At 45.6% G+C, this 20,673-nt stretch overlaps 1 protein-coding gene across 1 annotated transcript in view; it reads left to right on the plus strand.

Annotated features, from left to right (window-relative positions):
• Nucleotides 1–763: 763 nt before the first annotated feature.
• LOC8052597 (beta-hexosaminidase subunit alpha) overlaps nt 764–20,673 on the plus strand; it is a 33,967-nt gene continuing 14,057 nt past the window's right edge. The window contains exons 1-10 of the mRNA XM_042291215.1: nt 764–790; nt 1,163–1,442; nt 8,496–8,564; nt 8,796–8,845; nt 8,996–9,106; nt 9,175–9,273; nt 9,751–9,889; nt 11,080–11,272; nt 14,444–14,600; nt 19,556–19,727. Coding sequence (XP_042147149.1) covers nt 764–790; nt 1,163–1,442; nt 8,496–8,564; nt 8,796–8,845; nt 8,996–9,106; nt 9,175–9,273; nt 9,751–9,889; nt 11,080–11,272; nt 14,444–14,600; nt 19,556–19,727 — 1,297 coding nt within the window. The remainder of the gene's footprint in view (nt 791–1,162; nt 1,443–8,495; nt 8,565–8,795; nt 8,846–8,995; nt 9,107–9,174; nt 9,274–9,750; nt 9,890–11,079; nt 11,273–14,443; nt 14,601–19,555; nt 19,728–20,673) is intronic.

Consider the following 20,673-nt stretch of genomic DNA (forward strand, 5'->3'; position numbering starts at 1 on the left):
ACGGTAATGGAGGGCACGACTGACACTCGTGATTAGTTGCCAAGCAGAAACAGATGTGCGAAAAACTATACGCAAATCGCACGAATTTCGGAAGGTGAAAAAATAATTTTTCAGCATTAGTTTAAAAACTAACCACGGGCTGGTGTTTCTCGTACAATAACCTTAGATATACTTTTTACAAAGCCATTTTTTTAGTCCACTAAATACCAAGGTTTCTCGAAAATAGCATGAAAAAAGTTTCGTGTCGTAATTTCGTGCGATTTTCGGTTGCTTTTTCGCACATATTTTCCAGCATCAATGCCAGGTTCACATGATGCGATTTTACTTGTAGCTGGGACTTCGTGCACCCAAACTTCCCCTCTCTCTTTCTCTCTCTCTCTCTCTCTCTCTTTTTTTTTTTTTGCCTTACGAGGGATTGAAAGTAAAATCGCATCATGTGAATCGAGCATAAGAGTAATTAACGCCCCAAGTATAGTTTATCAAACCATACTTATAGCAGCCTAGCGTAAAGGAAGTAGTGCTGCGTGAGTACATTAAATGAAATTAGTAATCAGAAGTTATATTTTCGATCGTGCCCATCACTTTGACAGGGCGGTTCTAGTAAATTTCAGGGACACTTTTCTGGAGGCGAAGTTTTCAGAGGTCCATCGTTGGAAACATTGCTGAAGACGCTGTCACGGTGCGATAAAACGAACGCAAAACAAGCTCTGCATTTCCTTTTTGCCTTTTTTTGCGTTTTGAAACTGCAAAATGTTCAACCAACATGCACTTCGTCTTCTATTATTTCCTGGTGAGAGCATGGGCGGCGTCAACGCGAATTTCACCGCTGATATTAGCGAGTTTTAGAATAGCGTACACTAAAAATTTGTGTACGCAAAAAACACACACAAAAAAAAGCTAACGTCGTCGCCACTGCGTATGCACCAAGCCCCAAACCGCGTCTTGGAATCGCGCATGGCGACGACGCTATCTTTTTTGCGTACGCAAAGGTTTAGGCACGCTATTGTAAAACACGCTAATATAAGCAATGCGTGACGAAGTACTGACGTTGCACTTGTTCGAGACAACTGCGCTTGCACAGTTCAGTTCTCATACAATGTACATCCCGATTATGCTTAACTCTAATCTACCCACTGTTTTCATTTTTTTTTTAATTTTTAAGGGGAAGCCGCCTCCACCAGGGTCACCGTGGCCTGCTCCGCAGTTATTGTACAGTTCTCCGAGGCAGCGATTGGTGAACCCGGACATCGTATTCGTCTCCAGTGCGGCCAGCGGTTCCGACGTCCTGGCGAAAGCCTTCGACCGATACAGAACGTTGATATTTTACAAGCCATGTGGGCCTTACCCTTACGACAGCAGTTCCGAGAGACTGACCATACTATATGTCGACGTTCTCAAGCCTTATGACGAAAGATATCCCAAACAAGGGGACGCCGAGAACTGTAAGTAAACTCTCCTCCCAATTTCTGTGCTTGCAAAAAAAAAATATATATATATATTTTTTGAAGGGTGTACATTTAAACAGCGTGCATTCAGTTTGAGTTAGATAAGGCAACGTGTCTCTCTGCAACACACTCGTTGTCACATAAAAAAAAAATGTTTTGCGTGTACTTTATACGCCACGCGAGGGAGTTCCCGAGAAAAGAGAACCGTGATTTTCGGCCCGTGTAAGCGAACCGTGAATCGCAGAAAGCTGAAACTCCGCGGGAATCTGATGATAGCGGTTGGGATAGAACGCAAACGTTTGAGAACATGACGTTACCTGGACCAAAAGATAATTGAGGAGAATCTCTAAGAGCCGACTTTAACTGCTGTTCGAAGTTGTGACGCCAGACGCCCGCTGGGCCATCCCTTGCTAGGAACTTATGATCCACCCCCGTGATGTCGTAAGTCCACGTGGGGAGCTACCCTTTGTCAATCGGGAGGCAGCGGCGTGTGCCGATAGTCGCTTCCGTACTAAGTATGCTGGACAAAGTATCACTCGCCGCGAGCAGTCGTGTGTTACTGCAGCCGACCGTCCGTGGCAAGTCATACTTAGTTCACCTGCTTGCCCTCTCTTTCACCCTATCCTTGTGGTGCCGACCCAGAGCAGGGCGTTCTCTGGCGAGTGAGAAAAATGTGTATCCTCCTGCTGTTAAAATATTGTTTTTCTTCAAACTCCGCACTAACACGCTAGCATGTAGTGAAGGGGATCCTTATAAAACGGTCCCGGACAAAATGGTCCCGGGAAAAATGGCCCCGAGCAAAAGGGTCCCGGTCAAAATGGCACCTGACAAATTGGTCCCAAGCGCCAACCCGAACAGAATGGTTCCAGGTAAAATTTGCAGCGTCGTTTGCTTGCTCTTCGGAAGTAGGTCGATTGTTTGAACTTTATGCAGTTTGAACACAAAGAACATAAATTGTTTGACTGAATACCTATTTATATTAAATGTGAACTGTTTTAAGTTTGTATATTCAATTTAAACACACTCATGCCAGTAGCTGAGCGAAAGAAGAGAAGATCATTATATAGAAATAATATACAAGATATATGAAATAATGTTTGCATATGTAATATACTGATATTTTAAAGCGCAAGGGACAGACACGGACATGAAGTCTCCATGTCTTTATGTAACTTCATGTCCGTGTAAGGACTTCCTACGTTTTATAATTCCAGTATGTTGAACCAACTAAGTCCATACTAATATTTTAGTATATATAACAATTATTATTTTAGCGCGCGAAAAAAAAAAGGTTTCCTACCACGTCATCTCAAATATGAAGTATGTGCATGGTAATGTCTGATTAATCATGTGCTTTCTTGCTGCTCAGATACGTTTATTCGACATTTAAGAAACTGCTTTCGCAATATTGGACTATTTTCATCCCACGCCTGTATTGCGTTTAACTAAAGTAAGAGTGCAGCAGACAGTGCTGAAAACAGAGTGTACTAACGTTCGTAGACCTTTCTGTATATGTTATTGCCGGCTAGTTTAATGAAGTGCAGAGTGTGCTTTGCGATCTTGCACTTTTAGTCTACACGTATCTGTATCTGTGGAGACTTGTAGACTCTAGCCTTGTACAAGGCTCTGACTTATGCGAATAGCAGCCATAGAATCGAGTAAGCGATAATAAAAACTTCGTGAACTTTTGGGCTCGTTTAGTTGTTTCCAAAAATAGATAACGGAAAGCTTAAATGCCTCGAAATATACATTTCAAATGTGTTGAATAAAACTTCAAAGTAACTGTTGAGTAGAACTGTCAAAAAGTGCCCAAAGTTAAAAAAAAAACAAAAAAAAAAACACTTGGGATCATCTTGTCCGGGTTTACATTTGGGGTCATTTCGTTCGGGACCATTTTGTCCGAAATCATTTTGTCCGGGACCATTTTGTCCAGGAGCATTCTGTCCTACACCCGTAGTAAAGACGTGGCTCAGGGAAAGAGGTAGATTCGTTCCCGGGTCTGTTGAATATATCTTGTGCAAACAACAGGAGACTGTTGAACATGCATTCATCCACAGCTGGGAAGCAGTATTTTCGGGGGATGTTCTGCAGGGGACTCTAAAGAAAGATTTGTGTAAAACCTTCACACTATTCGTTACGTCCTCATAAACAGTGCTGACCTTATACCGTATCTGTTCCTCGCAATAGTTTTGTATTCCTTATGAAAATCCCGTATGGCCGTCAGGCATGCGGGCGTGGGCACTAGACCTGTCAGAATGCACTTTGTCGAGGTGGTTACGCAGGTGAAAACAGTGCTTTGTCGATTCGAATTGATGGCACTCAAGCGGGTAGGAATATTCAACGACCTTCAACAGATGGAAGAATTTCAGAGCACCCATAAGAAGCTGGGCGACAAAGTGCTGGCATCGCATGATTTGGCGGAGTATTGTGTTTGTCTTTCATTGTTCAATAATAACAAAAAATCCTTGTGGCGCCGAACAAAGAGATCGGGGCTGCGGATCGCATGGTCCGGGGTTCGACTCCACCTGAGCCTGTGGTAAATCTCTCAGGTTGCGATTAATCGTGCTTAGTTATGATTATGAATAAGTTATTCTGACTAAGTATGCCTTGTATAGATGGTTCGCATGCTTATGGATTGCCTGTAATAGGCTACGCATGTTTTATGTTGCCTTGGCCTACATGTAACGCTTTTTCGCCACACTTGAGCGTGACACTTTTTGCAGGAATCAAGCATATTAACACATTCTGTGAAAAAAAAAGGGGATCTGCGCGAGCATCCTAATTTACAACACAGGGGTAACTTAGTAACGCTCTGCCAGAAGCCGACCATTCTTGTTGTTGTTGTTGTTGTTGTTGTTTTGTTTGTTTTTTTTTACTTCAGTTTTTGGGTTTGAAACGAGTGTAGAGGTATAATTTCCTTCTTCGGTGTGCACTATAAAAAATGTACGCGAGTTCGCTTTCCCGCAGAACACGGAGACAGCCAATCCGGGCGAGCATCAAAGGATCCATGGTAAAATTGACAAATTTACAGAAACATGTAACGTAACAAATTCGTAACTCCGCTTATTGGCAAGTACCAGCGTGTCGACTGAATATCGGAAAAGAATTTAGTTTACCGAATCCCAAGACTTCTTAATTTATTAAGTTCCTACAATATTGACGGAGATAAATTAACTCTCAATGAATGACGTACAGTAATGTACAGCTTTGAAAGAGTGTACTGATATTTGGCTCTGAATATATATTTGCATATTGTAACTATATGCTCTCGGTTATGTTGTTAATGTAGAAATTCCTCCTCATGTTGCATGTATTTTTACTTATTTCTGTAAATGTAGACCTGGTGTATTTATATTCAACTGAAAATTAACAAAATGATCTCGGTTGGATATGCTGGCTGAATAACTAAAACATTTATGTGTTTTTTTTATGTTCTTTGTAACTGCTGCAGAATGCCACTCTAAAAAAAAGGGTTACACCCATTTGTCCTATACAGGGATGGGCAGTATTTCAAATACAAGTATTTGAAACACGTATTTCAAATACTTTGTGTATTTTGCATTTGTATTTAATTACACATTTGGTAATGTATTTGACGTGTGTATTTAAATACTAAAACGTGGGTATTTCAAATACAATTGTAATTAAATACAATTTTGTGGGCGAAAATACATCCCTCAAATTTATTGTCACGACTCAATTTGCTCATCCTAAGAGGTGTCCAGAGCAGGAAGAAAACTAAGTTCTGCAACGAATGCAGTGTCTCTCAATCAAGCACAAGCGTTTAGTGACTTTGTGATTACGGTGCTGGTCCAGGGCAAGAATGGTGACGAAATCGACGTTCACAGGCAGACTGGCTAAATAAGTGCCTGTGACAACTTGTGATGCTTTCCAGCCTGATTTTCATCCATACTTTTGCCTGGAACATTCTAAATGCGCGGGTCGTCCAGATTTTTGTAACTGGTGCGAGTTGCAACAATAAAAAATTCTCTAGCTAGTGCTGCGCGTCTTGGTTGTCTCGGTTCTTTGTTGGTCTATGCCAAAATGTAAGCGACAAAAAAAGCTGCTTGAAGCTCTGTACTTTTTTCAGCTATTACGTCCAAGCTGATTACATTTTTTTTGTGACTATATTTCTATTACGTTATTAGAGCCTTGCGCACTAACTCCCGAGTGGGCGATGCAATTAAAATTCAAATGAGATACCAAGAAACCCGTTGTACGTGCCCTGAAGTCACTGACGCAAATTTTGAGGAATGTATTTGGAAAAGTATTTGGAGGAGACCAAATACATTCGGTTGTATTTGTATCTTGTACTTAAATGCTTTTTTGGAAATGTAATTAGATTTGTAATTAAATACATTTTTGACGAAGTATTCTGTATTTGTATTTCGAAACATATTTGCATGTATTTTGCCCATCCCTGGCTCCTATATAATGCACCCCCAAAACTGCAGTTCGAAGTACAGCGAACTTCCGTCGGACTGACGGCCCCAACCTTTACGAGGGGCTTGATAACGGTGAGATATAACATATTAAACAGCAAAAGTACGTATCAAAAACAAAAACAAAAAAGCACACACAAAAAAACACTGAGGTTTTGTGGTACGGGCACGAGAACCCCGATTATTGTTGTTTTGTAGTCGGTAAGACGCACATCGGATATTTTAATAAGTTGTACCACTCGGCTATCAAGCCGCTCGTGAAAGTTGGTGCCTTCGGTTCGACATGAGTGCGCTGTTCATCGAAATGTAGTTTTGGGGTGTATTATTTGGGACAAGGGGTGTAAGTACTACACCCCTATTTGATTTCTGAGAGTGCTCTAGGGCCGAGAGTTCGTCAAGCCGTCTATCGCGATTTGTTTCTCAGCTCCATCATTACCTGAAGTGGGAAATAAAAATAAAATATTATTATTATTACAATTAATATTATTATTATCATCATTATCACAGTCTCAAGTTGAGCTAGTTGGTACAGGTTAGGTATAAAAGTCAGCGATAGAACATAAGCACGAACACAAAGGATAGAAACAGACAAACACACCGCTGACTTTCCCTATGTTTGTATGTTTGTCCCATTCTAGCCTTTCTGTTCGTGGGCGTACCAACCGCGGGGGGGGGGGGGGGGGGGGGGGGGGGGGGCAAGGCATGGGGTTTGCCCCCCTGAAACAGCCTCCACTGGGCAGGGTAAACACTGGCCGGCGGCGCCCAAGGGATATTAAGGGCACCGTCCCCCCCCCCCCCCCCTTCCCCCCCAGGTTTGCCCCCAATCAAAACCAAGTTGGTACGCCACTGTTTGTGTTCGTGTTTATGTTCTAGCTGACTGTAGAAGGATCCGAGCGAATGACGTATAGCTCAGTATAGGATAAGATACCTGAAAACTGCGACGTGAGCAAGGGAAACGACACCCTGATTGTCCCTGCGTGCATCGCGTTTTTCAGATGCAATCGTCTACTCTGAGCTTCGTCATGCGCTGGAATCCTTTTTTCTTTTTGATAAAGGAACCAAGCAGGGCTTCACCTAGCCTGCGTCAGCATCGCCGCCAGAGCGTCTCGCATCATCTCGGGACGAACGTGACGATAGCACGCGACGACGCCAAGGCGAAAACCGTTTACGGTTTTACGACGTCTCTCCTGGGGCCCTAATCTGGACACTTGGCGAAAAAGTCAGCGAGAAATCTGGCGGCTGCGATTGGGCCGACGCCGCACTTGACCATGGCGCCGGCCAATCATAGCCGTCAAATTTCTCGCCGTCTTTCTCGCCAAGTGTCCAGATTAGGGCCCCTGGAGTTTCAGCGTCTTTGCCGCCGGGGGCGAGTCGGGCATCCACTAATGATGACGTCATGCCCAGGCCTTGTATTGTATACTCTGTTGCAGGCAATGAAAAGCAGGACAAGCTCCTCCCGCAAAGTCCTCCACCGTTTTCCCTTAGCACAGCGAACGCCGCAGAGGACCAACACCTTCTAGATAACAGAAGGCTATAAGTGCTGAAATTTTCTTCGTCACTAAAGAAGGTTGCCGCAGGCCACAGATTGGACACGACTGCGGCGTCAGCGTTCGGCTGGGAGTCGTGTCCAATCAGTGAGGACCCAACTCCTAGCCGAATGTTGACGCCGTAGTCGTGTCAGATCTCGCACCTATGTTGGCCTTCTTTAGTGACGCAGGAAAATTGAGCACTTAGGCTTTTTATCTCGGGGCTGTTGAGAGGACGCGAGACGAGGCAAGGATGGACTCGCCTCCTCCCCGGCGTTCGCTCTGCCAAGTGGAAAGGGTGGAGCACTTCCTTCGCGGGAAGAGCTTGTCCTACTTTCCTTACCCTGCAAATGGGTGGTATTGTTGTGATTGAGTGTCTCCGTGTTGCGCAGCAGAGTGAACTCCGACGTTGCTTAGAGTGCAGACATTCAAGGAGCACCATCTGATGTGTCCGGAAGGCCTGTGGGATCGGATTGTCCTCCACGCGGTGTCTGCCAAATACTCTTTCCCTGAGATGGGCATCATGAACTAGCCCGACAGCAGATCGTACAAGGGCGCGACCGGCTCGGGGACCCGAGACCCTGTCCCGACTCCCAAGGGCTGAGGACAAGACTGCGGCTCCTGCGCCCCGGAGGACGGACCGGTTTTACGCTCGCGCGGCTTCTTTGGCTCTGTCTGTCCCACTTGTCATCCTCATGCCCATGCTCAGGCAATGGCGGCAGTTCCTTCGGGTAGACGTGAACTGTTGATATTATAAAGGCTGGCTAGGGGGCGCAAGCCTCCGCCCAATTGAATCGGTTCAGCAGTATGCAACCATGCATTCATTCATCCATCCGTTGGTTTCGATTTTATTGAAATTAGGCACTCAGCCTTCCTGAAAACTTCTTTCCATGATTAAACAAAATCATCGCTCTTGACGGGATTCGTAAACCCATGGGCATTCAAAATGCAGCTACGTCTGACTTTCAGACACCTGTCTAAAAGACAACCTTGCAGTTCCTTGCGTTATTTTGAAAGGTCTTACAATTACACAAAAAAAGTGTCCAATAATTATCATTGGGTTATTTTTTGCTGTGTTGCAGATACCTTGGAAATTCCTGAGGTCGGACCCGCAGTGCTTGAGGCGGAAACTGTTTGGGGAGCACTACGTGGTAAGAAATAATTAACGTATTAATCGAGCGCATTTTAATGCTGCATTCACACTGGAGGCCGAATAGAAACCACAAAGCGGATCTCATCGTCAAATGGGCGTGAAACTAAATTGAATCTTCAAAGAGCCGCGTTCGCAACTGCCTCTCGAATGCGGTTCAAATGCTAGAGTGAATGAGGCGTAAGAGAGCCTGATACCCATTAATGATGTGTGCTAATTTGGTTTGTCACAGGACTTGAAACATTTAGCCAGCTGGTGCACATAAATGCTGAAGAAAACGCTGTGAGTTGACATTTCCTCGTGACCCGATAACATATTAAAAAAAAATGGAGATTCTATCGCATTAAATATAATACGAACGAGTATGAGTGTGCTGTTTTTGTTGCGCCACTGTATTTGCTGATTTTTTGTTGTTGTTTTGTCTCCCAAAAGTTCGTGGTCAACGTGACGTCAGTTGTGGACTACCCAACTTACTGCTACAGAGGAATTCTTCTCGACAGCGCCAGGCACTTTTTACCTCTCAAGATCCTCAAACAGAATTTGGTACAATTTCTTCTCTGCGTACCATTCTTGCTGTGTGCTAAACTTTTTTTTTTCTTGTGATCTTGCAGGATGCTATGTCTTACAACAAGTTCAATGTTTTCCACTGGCACATTGTAGACGATCAGTCCTGGCCTCTAGCGATGGTTACTTACCCTAACCTCACCCAAGTGAGTTGAGAAAGATGTCTACACTGCGACTTCCTTCTTTAGAAGACTCACAGGCAATGACCTAAATTAGCTAGCCAATAACAATAACAAAACGCAAAAAACAAATGTCTGAGAAGCAGGAAAGAAGAAACGTCATATACGGCTAGTACCGTCTATGGGGTTAAGTTACGTGTGCAGCAGCTTCAGAGCACGGGAAGCGAAAGGCCGAGCTGTAGGCCACCGAAACTTCATAAATTCAATTTCAACTTCGACCGATTTTGACATAAACTGGCGTTGTATTCCGGCGCATGTATTCATGCATGCGCACCGATACAACGCCCACCCTCAACCGCTGGCTGAATTTCCCACCAACCGAGGAAACCGATGTGCTCAAAATCAACGGCAAACTCACGAATGAACATTCGGGCGAGCGATTGGGCATTGTGTTTCATAAGTTGTCATTGACCATAGTATAATGTCATCGTTGCCGTTTCGCAGAGTGCGTACACGCCCCGGCACATCTACAGTCTAGAAGAAGTGCAGGACGTGATTGAGTACGCTCGGTTGCGAGGCATTCGCGTGATTCCCGAAATCGACAGTCCTGGACACACGGGAGCCCTCGGCAAGGCGTTTCCAAGTAAGATATCGTCGTCTGGACAATATAAAGGCTTCACAATGCTAAAAAAAAAAAAAAAAAAAAAATTGATGAAATCACTTAATTTTTTAAACTGGTCGTGACGGTATTTGCATTGAACTTCGCTTAATCGGTAGCAGCATGGTTTGAAAAATTTACAAGCACATAGTGTATATGCTCTCTTGAACTTTGTGAAGTAGGATGCTACCTGTTTTCGTTGCTCCGTTCGTTCCTTTTTTATTTCCAAAATAAAAAGAATATATTTTTACTTCCTGTTGTCCTTCATATGAGAATGACTCTTGGAAGCAGATGGCATTGCAACCGTCCTTGTTTTTGGAACTAATGAACGCGTGGGGCCGCCAAACGATTTCGAATGCTTACTTTTTACCGGTCGAGGCTTGTACCAATAAAAATTAACAAGTAAATAAATTATTAGTTAGTAGTTAGTAGGAATAGTAGCGTCATTTACGCTATTCGTTACTGATTTCGGCTTGTAATGAACGTGTTGTCACGTTACCAAAGTGAGTACCGCGTTACGGCTGGAACAGTAGAAAGATTTAGGGAACCGTTTTTGAACATCCGATACGGTGCGATGGGCCCTCCCGTACGAACTGCGCATGCGCGAGTCTTCTGGGGTAGCGCATGCGCAGTTCGTATACCGGAGGGCCCACCGTACACTCTCAAGAAAAAAAAAAGGTGTATTGTTACACCCTTTGTCCCATATAATGCTCCCCAAAACTTCATTTCGACGTACTGAGCCCTATAGTCGAAAAGGCAGCCCCAAAGTTTACGAGGGGCTTGATAATCGTGCGATATAACTTTTTAAATAGGTTAAAGTACGTATCAAAGCCCACATAAAAAAAAACAACACCGAGTTTTCACACTAAGGCCACGAAAACCTCGATTATTATTTTTTGTAGTCAGTGAAACGTACATTGGCTATTTTATTAAGTTGTACCACACGGCTATCAAGCGCCTCGCAAAATTTCGAGCCGTCTGTTCGACTGTAGGGCACTGTACGTCTAACTGAAGTTTTGGGGTGTATTATGTGGGACAAAGGGTGTAACAATACACCCTTTCTTCTTGAGAGTGTACAGTATCGGATGGGCAAAAACGGTCCCCTAAAACTCTCTATTAGCCGTAGGGCGTTACCGTCAAACTGCCCAATGATGTCCCTGTTCGTTTTGTTTCAGACATATTATCTCACTGCTATAAAAATGGCAAGCGTGACACACCCGACTATCCGGAACACGCTGCCCGTGAAAATTTAGACCCCACCAACCCCCACACGTACCAAGTCATGACGAATATTTTTAGAGAAATCAGGAACGTCTTCAAAGATGAGTATATCCACCTTGGAATGGACGAGGTCTACTACGCTTGCTGGTACGATTCACGAATTCGTTTAATATAACCTTATGAGCACCAGATCGCAGTACTTCTCCAGTAGAAATCCTTCGTTTTGATACAGTAACGAGAAAACAGACAGAAATGAATAGCAAAACCTGTCAACTAAAGCGAACTTTTTTTCTGTCTTTTTACTGGACTCATTTGGATATGTGGATTTTAATATAGTAGTAACTGATAAAGAGAACAAGAAATTTTAAGAGCCTTCGAAAGCGCTCTGTCTGTTTTGGTATTCTTCTATGTTATATTTTAGAGCGCAGGTCTTAGGCGCCCGCTTCCGTGTTGAGCGGCGTCGGCGTCGGCGTAACCGCGCACGTTGCATTATGGGACATCACAGTTTTCTCGCTAAATTTAGTGGAGAAACTGATTTAGTTTTGAGGTCACGTGACGGCAATTTCCCCGCTAAATTTAGCGAGGAAATTTTCACTAAATCTCCTGCTAAATTTAGTGGGAAATTTCGCTAAATTTCCATGCTAAATTTAGCGGGAATAATAGTGAGTTGTACTAGATCATTACGGAGTTTTCGTAGACCGCGCTTCACCCTCCGCTAAGCCCTCCGCAACGAAGAAGCCGCTACTGCGCCTGCGCGCCTATGGCCTTGTCTGTAGAGTCACGGGTATCGTAGCGGGTTGCGGGAAGCGTTGCGGGACTGCCAAAACGATCTACGAAAACTCTCTATTTTTTCTCCTCCGCTACGGTATCCGTAAAGAAAACAACACAGCTGCGCATGCGCGCCGCCAGCCTTGTGTGCATAGTTCAAGGTCTTGTGGCGAATTACGGGGCGCTATCCGGGTGCTTAAGGCCCTGTCACACTGAGGCAACACGACGGCAACAGCAACACAACACGTTGTCCAACAGTCGGGCAACTTGTTGCTCGCTCCCCGCGTTGTCCGACAAAGCTGTCACACCGCGGCAACTGCACGACAACATGGACGACAACCAAAAATGTTGCCTCGGTATGACAGCTTTCGGCAACAAAAACAGCAGCAACTTGTGTTGGACAACGGGTGTTGCCCTGATCGCTGGCTGAGCGAATTTCGGGCCGGCAACACGACAACATAGATACTTCGATGGCAGAGTTAGTCCCCTATCAATAAAGTCTTACTCAAACAAAGGCTTGGAAAACGTTATTTAACAATAATTAGGGCTGGCGTGCAGCTAAAATATTTTCGATTAATGTTTTTGCTGCGTAGTTACGGAAAGCGATTTTCGAAATGGTCACAGCTACGGTCGTGAACGTTCAGACTGGTTTTGAAATTAGAACTCCCGAGAGACCAGCGCACATTACGGAAAGTGAAATAAAATGGCATGCCTACTTACCCACTAATAGAGTATAATAAAAATAATTCAGAAAACCTAAGATTAAAAAATCGAAGCATAAAACGACCACTCTGATCATGATTGTTGATGCTTGGAACTTGGGAACAGCCGCTACCAGACACCTGATTTGTTTTAAGAATACCCAGGACGTTTTGTGGGAATGAAGCGATCACATAGCAGCGGTAGGCCTGTAGACAGCGTTGAAAAATATTTATTTCACCGATTGTTATGAAGGCCGATGGTGTCGGTGTCGCAGTTTTGAAGCACTGTCAGTTCAGCTCAACACCACGTTACAAAAGACGCTTTGGGGTACTGCCGGTGCTAACGCAATTTTACAGTAGAAATAGGAATTGCATGAAAGAACCGGACAGAATCACTTCATACGGTGGCGTAAATCCCGAACATACCTCAGCGATGTCACTTTCCTCGGTTAGGGCTATCTGCTTTGTCAGCGAATGTAGAACACTTCGATAAAATAAAGAGCGAAAAATACTCCCCGTGTCAAGTTTTCAAATCACAGTCACTGGTTGATGTCGTACCGTGGTAATTCCCGGCCCTTCGAACGCACTAGCACTTTGTAGAGTCACATTTCCAGCGATTCCGCGCCGCACACGACCGAAGGTAAACAATCAAGATGGCGGAGTATTCCCCGTGTTGTCCTCGCCGTCAGCGCGGTGTGACAGGGTTGTCGGACAACAAATCGGGCAACACGGTTGCCGGGCGGCAGCAACATGTTGCCCGACTGTTGTTGTTTCCTTGATGTGACAGGGTCGCCGGCAACACGACTTCCCCGTGTTGCCGGATAGAGTTGTCCAACTGTTGCCTCAGTGTGACAGGGCCTTTAGGACCGCTTCAGACGGGGCAACTTTTCCAGCAATTTTGAGGTTGCTGGCGGGTTGTTCCCTAGTTTTCCTTAGATAGACACGAATTGCTGAGATCGGATCCGGCTCGAAACGGACGAGCAACTCGAACAACTCGGAGACGTTTGAAGCGGCAGCAGCCAACCAGAGACGCGATAATTTCACGTGCCACCCCTGTGGTGGTGATGATGACAGCTAAAGACTTGCTTCTGGTTTGAAATAGATCGATTTTGGAAATAAACCTTTTCAGAAAGATGAGTTAGTGTTCTCCAACACCATTCAAAGATATAAAAAAACACGTTTTTAGTGCATAGCTGTGCGTCTAAACAGAGCACGAAAAATCAAGTTTCATGATGATGATGGCAAGTCAAAGCGATTCGGTTGCTGCGTGCGAACGCGGGTTGCGTGCGAACGCCCGTGTTGCTCGAGTTGCGACGTCAAGTTGCTGGGCGAAATTGCACTGTCTGAAGTGGGCCTTAGCGGGCTGCGGAAACGGTCTACTATAACTTTCCATTTTCGCTAAATTAGCGGGGACATTTCCCCGCTAAATGCAGCGGTGAAATTTTCGCTAAATTCCCCTAAATGGGAGGAGAGGGGGAGGGGAAGAGGGGCATACCCTCCCCTCCGTACCCTCCCTTCCTCTTCCTCAAAAGCTGCGCTCTAATTTCGCATTACAGAGAATTGTAAACGTTTTTCATTTTGTACAACTTGCGCTATGTAATGATAATTATGTTTATTTGAGCTTACGAGGACGCTATTTCTTTTATACGGCCTGTGTTTTTTGTTTTTCCTAGAGTTCCTGTATATTAGGCTCCCTACGGGAGTCAGAGCAACTCTGGCTCCCGTAAGGAGCCTATACAGGAACTCTAGTTTTCCCCTACACACAAGTTGACACAAAAGCTCGAAGATATAACATCTGTATACGCGGTAAGATCGACATTTTAAACTCAGCATATCTGGCTTGTTCTAGGAAATCCAGCCCCGAAATACGGAGATTCATGGAGGCCCACAATTTCACGTCCATAAGTCAGGTGGAAGAATTCTACGTCACGAGAACTCTCAGCAACGTGAAGAGGTTGGGAAGTAAATACATCATTTGGCAAGATCCCATCGAAAACTACGTTCAGGTACTCCCTTTCTTAACTTTCACGCGAGCGCCGCCATTTTGATGCTTAGCGCAGAGCACGGTGTAAGATAGATACAGGTGAGGACACAGCACGGCGAAAGCATGCAACGCGATCGACCATGATAAAGTCCTATTGGCGCACGCTCGAGTAGCATCTGCCGAAAGCGTCACCGCCGTCGAGGCGGCACAACTGAGAAAAAAGAAAACTAAGGAAATTGTTTTGTTACCATGGCACCCGGGCACGCGCTCTTTTCGCTCGGAGCGTCTGCACTGACCTTGTCGGACGGTGGCTTGCACAGTACGCCGGAGACCTCTCCGCTTCAACACGTTCATATAGCTCTTACTACCGCCGTTGAGGCACGAAACATGGTGTTATTGACGAACCAGTGACTAGGAAACACGCATAGCGCAAGTGCAAAATAGTCTCCACTGTACTCTGTTTCACCTTATGATGTACCGCAAGAAAGGCTACAAGCGCGAGCTCCTTGCTCTAGGGCACATCTCGGCGGCACAAGCTCTTGTGCGTTAAGAGCAGCTCCCAACGCTATGAACTCGCGCTTCCAGCCTTCTCTGCGGTACAACATAATATGAAACGGTGTATAGACGTGGCGCACCTATGCGGGGCGCAAGTCGTCTGCTTCTTGAGCAGGGGTTACGGTGACGTCAGAACAACGCCGAGCTCTCATTGGCTTCGACTGGAAGAATAGCGGGTAGACCTCAGTGCTAGATGCTTTGCGTCCTACCCCCTATATATCTTATTTTTTTTTCTTAAATCAGCCAATAAGAGCTCGACATTCTGACATCATCCCAACACCTGTGCAAGAAGCAGACGAACTTGCGATCCGGGTAGAAAATGACTTTAAAAACAAGTGCGTCTCCCATAAAGGAGCACGGGGAACCGGGCCCGCGACAGGCTAACCGCATATCCAAGTCTTATGGTGGCGCCACTATACAATCAAGGCGAGGGGAGGACTTTTTGTGTGGCAGCTGCGACTTACACTGTGGTACAAAGCGAGTGGAACTGTCGATGGTTACGATTCGAAAACGAGACTTTCTAGCTTTTAAATACGGTTTCAGGAACATTGCGGCGTTCTCGTTTGGCCCTGTCGCAGACTGTTTTAAAAATTCTCTAGGACGGAAAAACGTGTTTTTTTCCTTGGAATTTCAAACAAGGTTCACATAATTGGCAACAATGATGTTAAGATCCAAGATAGCCGAACTGTCGTTACTCTAAGATAACCTACAAATCAGAATAAAAAGAAATATGATAATATTCCTATGTATACATGAAAGCGTGCAGTGATTTATCTCGATATCAGGCATCCTGGTGCCGAGCGTTGTGTGTTCTGGAGTGTGTTATGTTTTCTTCACACGTTTATTACCAGCAAAGTCACGAGAGCGCCGTTGTACACTTTGATACTTCAGGCATGTTAAAGTCTTACTAACGAAGTTTCAAAGTCCACCATTTCAAGACTCTAAATCGGCCTATATATGTACTAAATAAAACAAAAAAAGCATACATGCTTGTGGGCCACCGCGCCGTCCATGTGGAACCAAAAAAGCGTCCCTTTTCCGCACTTTTTGAAAACACTGTAGCACTTATAGACACGGACAAAAAGGAAAAAGGGGGAGGGGGGGGGGGGGGCGAGACAACCGAATGCGCCATGTTTTCCGCCTCTTGTGCGTGTCTATGAGAGCGACCATGTCTTCAAAGATTCCGCGCCAACTCGCCCAACAGTCAAGCCGGGAACACATTTGCGTAAAAAAGCCGAATTTTGTGCGAAAACCGCACACGAAAATCGCACGGCAGCTAGGCTCCGCCCTTGCTCCTCCCCTTTTCCGAAAATCGGGAGCGGTTCGAAAGATCTGCAGCGCCAGATATTTTCGCACGGCGCCTCACTGAATTCGGGGCGGTGGTGCTCGGTGAGCGAAAGCCCGGAACAGGACGGAACGAAAATATACGATCGGCTCGCAACATGGCGGCTCACGCAGCTTCGGAAGTAGCGCAGGCAACATCGTATGCCATCCCTGCGTTCTCATCTCAACCTTCGACCTTCGTAGAAAACCCCTTCTGTCTCTATCGAAGGTTGGTGATACAAAGGCTCGCGTGGCATTCAACGAGGTTTTAATGGCTGAAGTTTTTAAGAGGCGCAAAATATGGGACGCCAGTTCGCCAGACTACCGAGCAGCCTCCTGAAGTCGGAGCACGAAAACCGCAGTGCATTGCGATTTCCGCGCCGCGCATTCCACCTCTAGTGGCTCGTCTTCCGAAAATCGCAAGCTACGATTTTCGCAGCCTCCGATTTCTCTCCGATTTTCGGTTCGTTTTTTCGCAAATCTGTTCCCGGCTTCAGCATTGATCAATTGTATTTCCCGCAATATCGTGTCAAAGGCACGCATAATGTATCATGTGTTTCTTCGCGATGATGTTGGACAGATAAACTTGGTACGCATTTTATACCTCGACGGTGCAAACATCGTCGTGCGTAACGTCCCTAAAAAAAGAAAAAAAAAAAAAAGGATGCAAAAAATAACACGTTTTAGTTGGAACGCGAAGTTCGCGTCTCTCGCTGTCGCGCACCTCAGGTCTGGCCCCGCTATTTCGCGTTTCCCCACTTCCTCCGAAGCAGGCGCTTGTTCACATTCCCCTCGTTTCCCTCACACACTCGCCACCATATGCGCGAGAGCGCTCGGTCAAGCTCGGTCAACATACTCGTATTCACCTTAATATCCGCAGTATAAAAAAAGTCCGCCTTCTCGCGGAACGTTACAAATTTCCCTTTATGTGCGTCGAATTGGGAAAAATGCGGGTGCACTTTGGATCAGCTTTCCGTTATTTTATCAAGACGTACACGTTTCAAACGCTAAAAGCATCGTTCCTTCCTTCAATAACCAAACTTTGCGAGAGCTACTTTGCGCAGCGCTTAAATCTGACAACGAGTACAGGAAACAAAGCTTTTCTTTTTTTTTTCTTTTTGATCTGACAACGAGTACAGGAAACAAAGCTGTAGTGCTGGATCTTCTAGGTGAGTTACCGGAGGCTCGCACGGGGCGGAGATTGCACAAAGATACTGCAAAGTTGCCTACATTCCCTATGTTTTTTCCGTGTTACTAGTGTCTACTTTGCAGTAACTACTAACCCTACTTAAGCGTACCTGCCGGTTACGATGCCCATTGGGCGCCCTTAACCGCAACTAAAGGAGCGGTGCAACGATTTTAACGTTGAAAGGATTTGCGCCTTCTACTTCATTGTTTTATCTTGTCACAAAGGACAGAAAGCACATCTCCTTCCTTCGAAATGTTGCGATTCCGCCGCATAATCGCGAGGCAAAAATTGGAATATTTCCCGACCTGCAGCCGCGAGCGGCGGCTATGAGAACCACGCGGCATGACGTCAATGGGGGTCTTGTAGAAAGATAGCAAGTTGTGCAAATACCTGCTCGATAAAACGTAATTTCGCTATACATCTTGTAGTTCCAACATAAATATAAATGCGCCAAAAACCGGGTATCATCGACAAAATGTTTATCATACGAAGTTTTAGTGGCGCCATCTATCCGAGGGCAACAAAACCGTCAGTCTAATCTGCTGCTGCGGACAGCCGCCAGAAGCCGGAGTGGGACGGGGTGCGGAGCCGAGCGGGGATGGCCGGACCTGGACGAGCACGTCGGCACTTTCCTCCTTCGCCATATTGATCGCGCTGCGCAAGCATGTGGTCACGTGGTCGCGAGCGGGTGAGTTCTCGCTGTTCACTGATGGCTCTGGAGAGAGAGAGAGCTTCACAGGAACCCCGCGCGACCCCCATTGACGTCACAGCGTACGTAACTCGGAAGATGGTGAAGGAGCTGGGAGGTGCCGAAAACCTCAATCTTTGTCAATTTTTAAAATAAAAACTAGCACATGCAGGCAAAAGCGGTCTTTTTGTTCTTTACTTCAGAACGGTCGAGACACCAACTCCCAAATTATTTAAGCAAAGCACTGAAATTGTTGCACAGCTCCTTTAAAGGCAGAACTTAAGAATCGTCTTCCGCCGGGCAGAAAACCAGTTCCCAGTTTCCTCCTCTCCATCCCCTCTCGCGCTCTCCTCACCTCCTTTCCCAACAGTAGCGGGACTCTGAGCAACTCCCCACAGAAAGGTGGAGAGTTGCTTCTATCGAATGAAAAGGAGGAATTGAGGGAGAACTCCCTCCTTTCTGGCTCATCGTCGGCCTTTAAGTCTGGCCTCAATCCCACTTAATTTCGGGTAAAGAGATACTCCGGCAATTATTTTAGCTACCCTAACTACATTTTCGTAATCACCCATACTACATAGCACTCCTTTCCGTTGTGCTATGTAGTATGGCGAAATTCAAGTTAGTTGTTGAGAAATCGGCAATTAAAAATGATGCCAAAACCAACATTCAAACATGCTCGCGGTTTTTAGTGTTGTGACATCAGGGGAAGGCAGGCGTGCAGGTCGAGCGGGCAACTGAAAATGGAACTATGTCGAGCATTTGTTTCGTGCCAAGGGATGCCGCCCTCGTACCACGTGATGGTCGTGTTTTTGGCGGCCCGAGGCCAATGTTGCCAGACTGAGCCGAACTTTCGGTTTCGATTTCTGCTCATGTTGAAAGTACGATTTAACAATATATATCCAATTTTTCGCGAAGCAAATTACGTAGTGTCTTTTATTTGTGCTTTCTAATGTGAAATCACTCATTATCCCGAAATTTTCGGAACTGAGCGGAATTACCTTTAAGGATGCCCGCGTAACTATATAGGTATTCGAAAAGCAGGGAGTAGCCTACTCTGTTCGAACTTCGTGATTCGCTGTTCGGCGTTCAAATCAGCCAACGGCGCAATCTCATTGGCTGCCGGTCGATAATGAGATGCACGCGGGACTCGGCACGCCCTGTTTTTCTTTCTTTTTTTTAGGCTGGGTGATTATGGCAACTCAGTACGTCCCAACTCTTGCAGGTGGACCGAGACACGCTGGTGCAATTGTGGAAGGGCGACTGGAAACAGATCGCCAGACGCCTCGCCCGGAAAGGCCACAAGATGGTGGTGTCGACCTTCTGGTACCTCGACTACATCAGCTACGCCGCCGACTGGAAGAAGTACTACACAGCCGACCCCCGGAACTTTAGCGGTACACGCGACATTCTATTCGACTAAATATTTAGAAAAACCCGTCTCCGTTGCAAACGAACGAAGTGAAAACATCGCGGTTTGGCATCAGCGTACAGTGAAAGCGCCAATCTAAATTTGTTTGACCTCCTTTCACACGCGAGTTGGAGTCGCTGACGTGCAAATCTCTACACATCCGAGTGCTGCCGAACTCAGTGTTTTTGTGTTCTGCCGTTGCTATGGGAACGCTTTTTGCTTAAAGAGAAGCTGAAGCTGTTCTGTATTTGAGTAAAGACACTTAAATCGTCTTCATTTGGCCCAAATCCCGACTATCGAGATTATTTTTGAATTTGGTACACGGAGGCCGTGGAAAATAATTTTCATAGTACCACTGAAGCCCCTCCTCCCCAGAGCGTTACGCCATAAAATTAGCTTTAGGAAACTTCGCTGTCGCGCACCTTCAGCGCACTCTCACTATTTTCAAAAAGGTCAGAAAAAGACGTCACGACTAATGTCAGTGTGGGGAAATATACCTGACAAGCTTGCACTAGCACGCACTGCCCACAGAAGCGACACGTGCTTGGCGTCCGAATGACCCTTTAATGACGTAACGCCTGGTCGGAGGTTTTTCGCGTTTTCTCGCGTCTATAGTTACATCTTCGAAGAAAACGAACGTGATATTCAGATTCACGGGATCAAATTAGTCTAAAATTCACCTCTAACTCGTTTTTTTTTTAAAACCCTTTTTTAGCTTTTCTTCAAACCGCGGGGAGTTAACTAGTCAGCCTCCAATGGGCGTCTATAGCGTCTTCTCTGTAGAAGAAAAGTTCGGAGAGTACAGCAGCGCTGCTAGCCTGGAGTATTTAACGTACACCACACCGTTGCGATACACAACCGCACGACCGGTAGAATTCTCGTCCAGATAGAAACGGGAAGTGGTGGGGATTGAACCTAGGACCCCCATGGGT

The sequence above is a fragment of the Ixodes scapularis genome, unplaced genomic scaffold, assembly GCF_016920785.2.
Source record: "Ixodes scapularis isolate PalLabHiFi unplaced genomic scaffold, ASM1692078v2 PGA_scaffold2__306_contigs__length_199485367, whole genome shotgun sequence".
In the NCBI taxonomy this organism is placed as follows: domain Eukaryota; kingdom Metazoa; phylum Arthropoda; class Arachnida; order Ixodida; family Ixodidae; genus Ixodes; species Ixodes scapularis.